The 10842-nt window shown below is 45.5% G+C and overlaps 1 protein-coding gene across 1 annotated transcript; it reads right to left on the reverse strand.

Moving 5' to 3' along the window:
- Nucleotides 1-552: 552 nt before the first annotated feature.
- On the reverse strand, nucleotides 553-10440 carry RBM15 (RNA binding motif protein 15). Its single transcript, XM_069944515.1, has one exon. It carries the CDS (start codon nucleotides 10407-10409, stop codon nucleotides 7848-7850), a length of 2562 nt encoding a protein of 853 aa, XP_069800616.1. The 5' UTR covers nucleotides 10410-10440; the 3' UTR covers nucleotides 553-7847.
- Nucleotides 10441-10842: the final 402 nt, after the last annotated feature.

The following is a 10842-nucleotide window of genomic DNA, read 5'->3' on the forward strand; positions in this document are numbered from 1 at the left end:
GATCCTCATGCTAAACACCGGAATGAACGCACATCCGGTGCGACACTGAACCCTTCCCAAATGGCCTCACAATGACCAATGAAAAGGACAGAAAATCTTCTCCTGCATGGCCAGCACCACCTACGCACAGAGCTCACATCCCAGGCGTAGGCGCTTCATCCAATTGTCATGGAATGCTTTATTACATGTTTAGAAATTTTTTTTTTTTTTTACGATGATCGATTTCTGGGTTCTGACTGCTGAAACCAAACATGATATAAACGTAAATTTCAAATGAAAAACAAATTTAGGATCATGGCTGATGATCCAAACAAATCAAAATCTGTACTGTATTTTCCGGAACAGTGAGAAATGAAGTAGGCCGTCTGCTTCTTGTAGAGCCTCACGGATCCCTCCTAAGGAGAAGCTGCCGTGATCCGGTCAATGGATACAGCAACCACAACTAGAGGCGAGTCTTGCACAAACACAAAAGTTTTCAAATTAAAAAATAAACAAAAAAAGGAAAAAAAAATAGATTTTAAAATGAGTTATGTCAATGTCTGACTTCCTGAGGATTATGAAACATCAAATTTGTCTGCTACAATTCAAGCAACAAGGAACTGTGTACCCCTCAACCAAAACCGTCAGCTCTTTGTTGTCAATTCACATCCAGGCAGAGAGACATTTTCCTCAAAAGAAACAATTTATTGAGAATGAAAACAAAACCAGCTGAAGTGTGTGCACGCTTTGTATGACCATTATGATAACTGGTGAGCCAGAGAGGGTAAGGCCTCACTTTCCAGAAATCTTGTGTCTACAGCACAAAGTAATGAAGTCAGCACGTTTTCACTTAAAACACGGGAACTGGCATCACAAAAGCAGATACACAATATGCATTTTTTTCTGGGTTTTTTCTTTTTTTGGGGGGCGGCCAGAATAGTAAAATGCGCGAGTACTAAACAGACACTTTGCTCCATCAATGTTCCGTTTCTCATCGGCCACCAGTAGGGCACAATCTTCTTTTCTCCCACTTTGCTGCTGTACAATTGGGGGGGGGGGGGGGGAGAAATTGGTTGAGCGTTAAATATTGAACAATGACAAGATTACAATGGAGTGTTACATATCCTCTATAGCCTTTTAGATTATTCTGCACCAGTGAACCCAAATGACAACAAAAAGAAAATAAAGGGTGACCTATGAGATTTAGTGATTTCTCAAAACACCCAACCTACACGGGGAAGAAACCGTATATTAATGCATCATACATCCCCCCTGAGAACAGTGACTGACAGGAGCCCCTGGTCCACGCTTTTCTCGATAAGTTAACGTTGCAATGTGATTGGCTAATCTTTCTGATAAATTGACAAAGTAATAAACCCAAGCTACATAATGTGCTTTACAGGGACATCTGGTAAAATATGCAAGGTCATACCCAGTGTTCTGATACCACAGCACCAGTAAAGCATACCCAGCAGTTCTAACATTAGACACATAGGGGGTTATGACTAGCGGGGCTCTTGGTGTTGAGACCCCCACAGATTGCTAAAACAGATGCAGTAAATTCATAAGAAATGGAAACTTTTTAAAAACTCGTTATTCATGGAAGTCTTACTTAGGTGGTGTCTGGTGCCGTGTGAAAGAACACTGGGGCTGTACACAAGTTATGATTGTAGGCGTTCAACACAAATACAAAAATAGCATTGACACAGTGCACAACTTTAAACATCAAAGCAAATAACATATATGCTAAATTGTATTAATATGCAGAAATTTTCCCTGCTTAAATATCTGGACACATCCATGGTAAGGGGTATTCTAACTTTATTTTACTGTGCATCATCATCCGGACAGTTTCACTATATGAAGGAACCAGAACGTATGGTTTATGCACAGAGATGCCGTGAGCATGGACCTCATACTGGCACCGTCTCACCATGGTGGTGCCTGCGGGAAGCTCTGTATTCTGTGGAAACTATACCCCAGCAGGAGACTATGTGTAATACAGCATGACAAGCTGCACATAACCGATTCACATAATCTGAGGATGGGGAAAACAAATCTGTAGCTCTGTACATAGGGAGAGGTCATCTACAGTAGCCATATGGGTATCTGAGTAACACTGATCCCGACTGCCTATGTGCATAAGGCCTTAAAGGTTTTTTGGAAAATTGTCACTGCAGTTTTTGTGCCAAAACCAGAGGTGGATCCAAGAGGATAGAGAAGGACAAGTTCTTCTCTTATATTTTCCATCCTACCTGAATCCACTTCTGGCTTTGGCACAAAAACTTCTGCGTTTCCAGCCCTACTCTCACTTCATTTTATTGATGGACAGTGTCACCTGGGCGGAGCTTCACAGCACTTGAGCCCCATTTCCCGCCTAGATGACACTGTCCCCCGATGAAATGAAGCGACTTTAGAGCAGAAAGGACACACACAAAAGTTTTATACAGGTATAAATCATAGTGCAGCATCTAAGCATGTGGAGGGGACGGTGTCGCTTCACAATGATATGGCATATGGAAAGTTCCTGGTACTAGGAGTGCCACATCCGGAGCTGTCTAGATCACATGCACTGACCTACAGCTATAGATGACACTGGACCCCATTTTATCACTGTTAATATAATGAAATAATTTGCACCTCTATTTTTTGCTCCCATTTTGGCTTATTAATACTAAAGCTGAATACAGACCAAAATTACAGCTGTGAGGTGGTGTTCTGAAAGAGGCCTACACCATAAGGCTCATATTAATTATAATCTAGTGTAAACCGCTCATAGGAAATCCCAGCTCAGGTTTTATTCTAAGCCAAGCTGTCCCTGGTTCCTGTGGGCGGCTGACAGCCTCTATTTTACAGAGTTTGAACAATCTGGGCCTAAGTGTTTTAAACTCTGTAATTTCATGCTTAGTGGCCCTTAACTCCTAACAATTCATAGTGACACGTCAGAAGTTGTGATCAGTCGGGGTCCGGGTGGTAACACTCAGCTGAGCACTTTGTTCCTTCATTTCTGGAGTATGAATGCCATAAGCGTCTATGTATCGCTATTAGACTCAGGGCATCCTTACTCGTGATCTCGGTTCGTGGGACAAAGCTCTCAGCCAGGCGGTGTGGTGGGTGGGGGTCTCAGCAGCTAAACCTCCACTGATCACAACTTCTGACAAGACATTACGACAGGTCAGAAGTAGAATAAAAGTTTAGGTACACTTAAACAATGCTGTGTAACAGTTGTGTGGCTAAGGAGCAAATGACAGGATCTCATAGAAGATGCCGCCGCAGTCCCATTCATTCGCGGACCGTTCAGCATCTTACAGACTAAGCATTTGCATTCCCGTGGTTTCTGAAAAGGTCACCCTTTTAATGGATGACATAAACCTTTGACTTTGCTTGTGTACCCGAGAACCATCATCTTACAATACTGCATACATAGTACTCAGACAGTGCCAAGGTAATAGTGGGAACAGCTGATGCAGAATAATCAAAGTATAAAACACAAGAACTGGGCGAGATGCTGATAACAGAAAGATTCAAAGCTGTTCTGAAAAAAGCCGCCCCCTTAATATACACACAACGGCCATGTGCCAAGTTTATGACTATAGAGATCCGATAATAGACCTGTCCCATGAGGGGTGGGGATCCAGTACAAACGCTTCTGACACGCTACACAGACTAACTCTATGCTCAGGGCTAGCGTGGATGACATCCCTCACACCTGTATCCTATGACTTTCTATACCACAAACCCCTGCCAAAATACAGCTATAAGACTGAAGGTGCCGCACATTATCAGTTCATATAGAATCCAATATACCGACTGAGCAACTTAAAGGAATATCCCCATCTCAACTAACATTTTTATACTTATAGGTAAACATTTTTATAATTACAATCATTTAGAAACTTGCCTCCATCCCCTTTTATGCTGCTTTTTGCCTCTCGTTGACAGATCGTTGTCTAGGTCACTGACCCCCACTCTGCTCTAAAAGCAGTGGTCTAGTTGGTGGATATATAGATATAATGCAGATGTACAGAGTGTATATACATACTGTATACCATACATAGAATTACACTATAGGGGTAATTCATTATTTCACCTGATATACGGCAGGGAAAAGGCGCAGATTTGTGTACAAACCACCTGGTTTGCACATAAACCCGAGCTCTTTCCCCAACATGCGCCCTGTTCATCTGATGAGAGGGAAGGGGGTACAGCGGGGCAGGTAGGAGACATGACCTCTTCCCGGGCCTGATGTGTGTCTGCTAACAGGCATAAACCATGGCAAAAGCCCATGCCTGTCCGGGATCAGGTGTACATTTCTAAGCCAGCCATAGATCCACCAGATTTATTAAAGATGGGCACCTCCTAATAAACCTGACTGTGTGCATGGGGCTGGGGATTTGTTCAAGAAAGAGGTATGGTCTTAATAAATCCCTGCCCATAATAGCTAAACATACAGCAGAAAGGTGGTCGGTAACCTAGACAATGAGCTAACGGCCGTAGCAGGAGGTGGTGAAGTCTGCTCAATGAATGTTATTACACAAATAGTCACCTATTATAAGTCAGATGGGAATCCCCCTTTAATCCTAATCTTTCACATGTCTAAGATTTTAGGGGGAATCTATTAGACTTTCAAAAGATAACTTACGCCATAATATAGCGAACAGAAACCTACGTCATAATATAGCATATAGAAACCTACGCCATAATATAGTGTATAGAAACCTACGCCATAATATAGCGTATAGAAACCTACGTCATAATATAGCGTATAGAAACCTATGCCATAATATAGTGTATAGAAACCTAGGCCATAATATAGTGTATAGAAACCCTCTATTCTCTATTTAAATTGCTCATAAAGAAATCCTCGGCACTAGCTCAGTTCAGCGAGGTATCACTCAGCATGAGAAGGCCACTAGCCGGGACACTGCCTGGTCACCACAACAGCTGCAGCTACATAACTTGCTGGTAAAACATCTAATATTTTATACTTTTGTGTATCTAGCCAATAGTAAAAGTTGGTTTCAAAAGGACCATGCTAACAGGGTTTCACCAAGGACCTCAACATCATGGCACCAGATTCTACTCTGACAATCTAGTGGCAGCTACCTGTAATGAAACAGCAGAGCACCAGATCTGATCATCATCCCCCCCCCCCCAGGATCCCATCCCCTCCATAGCACAGGATCCCATCCCCTCCATAGCACAGGATCTACCCAGCTTGAGTTCTTTCTGTTAACAAGCAATGAGGTTGTACAGTCAATTTAGAAACTTGCAGGAATGTGTAGAACACAGAGCTTAGTCTATCGATGCCGTTACGGACATCTCCTAAACGCCTGCATGACAATCCAATGACTTTCTAAGGTGAAGCACATTGTAGCAGTTTTACAGGTTTCTTCTACATTCACCAAATGTAGTAACATCTACAACCCTGGATTGCATTATGGGATACAGTATTAATACAGGACGATACTACAGCTCCAACACTTATACAATGGCTTTCATGATTTATACGGCTGCAAACAAAGTAATAAATATACCACAATGATCTAATGGATGTGTATTAGGCAAGAGGTAGAAAATAGCCATTGTATAAGCAGTTCTGTTACAAAAAAACAATCTAGCAGTGTCCTTCCCAGGTGCTGCGCCCCATGATGTACAGACGCCCCCTAACAGCTGTCCCCCCCATTACCTTAATGAAATGTCAGACACATTCTAAAAAAGTAAAAAAGGTTGAAGAAAATTAAAAAGACTATATCATGCATGTACAGGAATGTAATAACTGATAACCTCTTGTACGTCAACACTGCGTAACTCATCAGTAAACACGTCCTAGGGACACGTCAAAAGTTTTTATCGATTGAAGTCGGAGTGTTCAGATCCTGATGGAGAAGCAGCACGTGGCAGATCTGTGTCTGGACCAGGACAGCCTGATAGACTTACATTGTGATTCCATCCTGAACATTCACACCCCAACCGAACAAAAACATTATATACACACACGACATACTAAGTCTTCTCATGACAGCGTCCATTTAAAAGAAAAAAAATCTTTCACAGATGCCCAACATCATTACAAGTGCCCATAAGTCGTCTACTTATTGTCTCCTGAATTACTAAAGCCTGTGTGGCAGATTACTTCACAAGAACACACATCTAGCTGTAAAAAAAAAAAAAAAATAGGTTATTGCTTCAGCAAACTGACCCATAAAACAAAAAGAAATAACCACAAAGAGAAAAAAAAAAAGTTTGCCTCACAGATCATGCAGAGTTCATGTAATAATCTTTTACTTAAGACAGAGGAAAGGATATACTACATGTTAAAAGGAAGCGTCACGTGGCCTTCTAATAAAAACTAAGCTGCAGTCAGAGCCCCAAGCATACTAAAAACATACATACTGGCAGACAAGACCACAATGTATGCCCAGGAATACGAAAGCTGTCATTTTTAGTATTCATATCCATACAACAGAATAGCCCAGTCACATATTGGACCACTCAGTACTGCCTTACTATATACTACTCCATTCAGGCTACATTCACACACTGTGGAATTACTGCAGAGAATGGATGCAATGTTACCAGCTTCACTCACAAGCTACAGACTCAATGCAGAAACGTGAGCATTTCTGTCAGGGCTCTTAGCTGCACATTTCACCGCTATCTATACTGCAGGAAGTAAAATCTGCAGCAAGGTCTGCATGGAGAAGACTATGCTATATTCTGGCCTTAAAGGATTGTACAGCCTTATGTTCCTCCTAAAATGCTGATGAAAAAAAAATATGGCCCATCCCCTAGTATTGTTAGATGCACATCGAACGTTTCATCTATGGCCTCAGACCACAATGTGCCTAGGCTAGGTTCACAATGCCTTATTGCATTGGACCCATTTTCAAATGGTTTTAACGTACAGAAAAACATGTTCGACCGCATTTTTGTGTACGCTTAAAAAAATATATACATATATTTTTTTGACGTAAAATGGAAGGGGATCCTGACAGATGGTGTACAACTGCATCCGTGTATTCCATAAAACAGATACATTAAACCGACAGCAAAAACGTAGTGTGAACCCAGCCTTACTGGCATCACATTCCATGAGCTGCAAGACACCAGTGTTTACCGGAAGAAACAGCACATAGAGGAACCTAAAATCCTCCTCGACTATAAGGAACCAGATTTATCCAAGCTACATTATAAATCATGAGCACTATAACCTATAAGCTCCTAAAGGTAAACTGTATATAAAAGAGCTGCACACAGTCACACTGACACTCTGCACGCTGGACACTACAGTCAGCAATGGCCGATACCAGAAAGTAAGAACTGCATACAAAACAAGACAAACGTGACTATGCGGGCCAAAACCATCAATGTTGTTCCAGCCTGCCAATTGAAAATAAGACGCTTACGGCACGCACATTCGGGACTGCTAATGGGTTTGGCCTTAGTAAATTTAACAAGACTAAATCAGCTGATACTTTAGCCCCCGAGTTTTTAATGAGCACCACGCACAGGACACATGGAGTGCCACAGGTAAGGCTAAGCCTGTAGATTTCAGCAATGTGTCAGAATATTGTGCATATCCCTAAAACTCCATGAAAAGCTCTGCCTCTAAAGATCTGCACGCAAACATTAATTTAGGGAGAAAAACAAAACAAAACAGAGCTGAGCGGCAGAAAAGAAGGAAAAAAAAAAACACAGGACGACTAGCATATGTTCTACGTTATGGGATAGTGGACTTGTGTATACCTTACTGTGCACCATATCACTGCACAAAAAAAAACAAAAAACTAGCAGAACCAAAAGGAAATGGTTCTACTGTATCCCATAATACCAGATGGACAGTGCATGAGAATCTAGACACTGAATTAGGAAGCCCCCCGCACTATGATCATTACAAGGTAGTCCTCTTCAGATTTGGCAAGGGCTTTAGCTGTAGAATCCAGGAACTGCTGGGAAAATTCACATGGTGGAAAAGCATGAAGAACTCCAGTGTTTTCCTTATCTTTACTGCCCCCCACTGGCAGGCTTATGACACCTGCTGCCTGCTTTTGCTTTAGGTAGGAGACAAGGTTTCTCAGAGGACGTTGGGTTGAGCTTGCTTGGTCTCCAGTGAAATTACCATCGGATGTACCGGGAACTGCAAGCAGGATTGCATAACCATTTGGACCGGCCACTTTAATGCGACGTGTCACTTCATCCAGCTTGGGTTGATCCAGACGTAGACGCTGTGTAATTTTTAACTGGGCGACTTTTCCACCTGAGGACCCTTCGACAAGGAGGCCAGTTGCTACAGCAAGATCACCTTGTAACAAATGCATGTTGGACGGAAAGTTACTATTCTTCAGGAGCAGCATACCTTGCCAAGCTAGACTCAGCTTTTGGGCGGCATCTTGTTTCTGTGGTGATTTGACTTTACTGCTGGGCTCAGGACGCTCATCTTTTTTTACAGGGCTTTTATTTTCCACAATACGGTGCTTCCTCTCTTTTTCAATAGAGTTTGAGTTCTTTCGGTCGCGCTTGTCCCCGAGACCACGCTCTAGGCTGCTGCGCCAGTCTCTGGTGGGGGACACCTGCTCAGCGCGTCCAACTGTGCGGTCCGTATCACTGTAACGGCTATCACGCCCACCACTGCCATCAGGACTTCTGTCGGGGCTATTACAATGTCTTTTTCTGGACCGGTCACTTTCTGGAGATCGGTCAATATGACGACTATCATCCATAAGCCTCCTTTTTCTCGGTTGATCTTTGCCAAGTCCATCTCTCTCCCGGTCTCTGTCCAAAGACCAGCCATCAGCACGTCGATCTAATGTCTCTAGTGACTCATAAGTAACTCTATTTCTGTCTCTAACAGGAAGGGGCACCCAATCAGAGTCTGAATACAAGTCTCTCTCTCTGTTCCTATACAATAGAGGTGGTGTGCGGTCTCTGGCTCGTAGAGGATCAGGTGCCCTATGACCAAAACTATCTCCCACTAAGTCATAATGGGGTACGGGCAATGTCTGAAGGTAAGGAGGCTGATAGATATGATCAGTATCTGCGAAGTCCACACGCAGTTTTCTGTGTTCGCCTCCCAATGGAAAACCTCTCATTTGAGTGCAGGCAGCTTGGGCGGCATCCAAGCTCTCATACTGTATATAGGCCCAGCTGTCCCCCTTCCTGTAGTCAATAGATCTGATTGTACCAAATCTGTCAAACTCACGAGCCAGAGATGCCATGGGCACCCAGGGTCCGAGACCTCCTACCCACAGGCGATTTGTTGGAGTGGCTTTGCCATAGCCAATTTTAATACAGTTCCGCAGGATGTACTTGCCAGACATTGCCATCTTAGCCCGGTGTGCCATGTCCAGATTCTCAAACTTCAGAAATCCATAAGTGGAGGACTGGCCCCGGGCTGCCCTCTTGATGTCCACTTCAGTGATGGTCCCAAAGCGTTCAAATGCCCGGCGCAGCTCACTCTCTGTAACATTGATGTCCAGGTTGCCAAGAAACAGAGTTCTGTTAGCCCGTATGTCATTCTCGGGTGAGCTGTCGTCCTCTCGGATGCTCAGGCGTGGGTCTAAAGGGTAGGCGGGCCGCACCCGACCCTCGTAGAAGTTGTAGTCTCGGTCCCTTTCCAGGTCCCTGGGCAGAGGAGGAGGAGGGGGTGGTGGCAGGCGGCCTAGGGCAAGCTGCTGGAGGCGATAGTCTCTGTAACCGAGGCCGCCCGGGGACAGTGCCCGCTGGCCATGTGGGTGGCGATGGGCAGGCAGGGAGGAGACGGCGGCGGACAGGCCAGCGTAGGGCTCCTTGTCTGCGGGGGATCGGCTTCTGCGCCGTGTGCTCACAGTCATGTAGACGGCCTCGATCTTGAGCGGCCGGTCATACAGCACCAGCCGGCCCCGGGCATGCTTGGCGGCTCGGGCATCCTCGGGGCGCCTGAAGTTGACCAGGGCCACGCGCTCGTCCCCGCTCCGCGAGATCTTCACACTCACATCCCCAAACTTCTTGAACTCGTGGAAGAGGCCGTCCTCTATGGCCTCATCGCTGAGGGACGAGCCCAGCTCGCTGATCCGCAGGGACTTGTACTCAGACTCGCCGCGGCCCTCCGCCTGCCGCCCGGCCGCTCCCCCTCGGCTCTCCGCTCCCTTACTGCTGCCGCTCCCGCTGCTGGCGCCGGGGGAGCCATAGCTGTGCAGCCCGGGGGCCCTGCCGGACGCCTCGTACTCACGGCTGCTGGAGAGGCCCTTGTCCAGGTGCAGGCCGCGCCGGCCCGAGCCGCTCTCTGACGATTTACCGGCGGATCCGCTGCCGTTACTGCCGCTGGCCGAGCTCAGCTTCTTGCCGCACCGCTCCCGAGAAGACTCGTCCGCCCCCCGGGACCGTTTGGCTTTAGCCGGGGAGCGCTCTTTTCCCTTCATGGCGACTCGTAGAGGGATCGCGATCCTCATACACGGCTTCTCGGCGCCATCTTGCAATTTTCGCTCAATAGGATCCACCCTGTGCTCTGATTGGACGAGACTGCTCGGCCGACGCTTTCTATTGGACTGTTCTGCTGTCAGTCTCGGCGCATCGGGCGGGCACTAGCTGCCTCACGATTACGTTCTATAACCTCACGTCCGTCTTGTCCCTGATGGATGAGGAAGAGGAGGAAGAAGAAAAAGAAGAGGAGGAGTAATATCGCGGCTCTGTGCACACTGGGGGCGGTTCTTCACAGAAGACGCACACACGTAGAATTGACGTGTGAGCACAGCTGGAGGACACTATGACAGAGCTGGGCTAATGGCGCTGGACCTTGCTGCCTTCCTTTATAAGCCTGTGGTCACACACAGCAGTTTTATTTGGTAAAATGGCTCTGCAAATTTTCAGCCTACACTGAGTGGA

Source organism: Dendropsophus ebraccatus, chromosome 11, assembly GCF_027789765.1.
Source record: "Dendropsophus ebraccatus isolate aDenEbr1 chromosome 11, aDenEbr1.pat, whole genome shotgun sequence".
Classification (NCBI taxonomy): domain Eukaryota; kingdom Metazoa; phylum Chordata; class Amphibia; order Anura; family Hylidae; genus Dendropsophus; species Dendropsophus ebraccatus.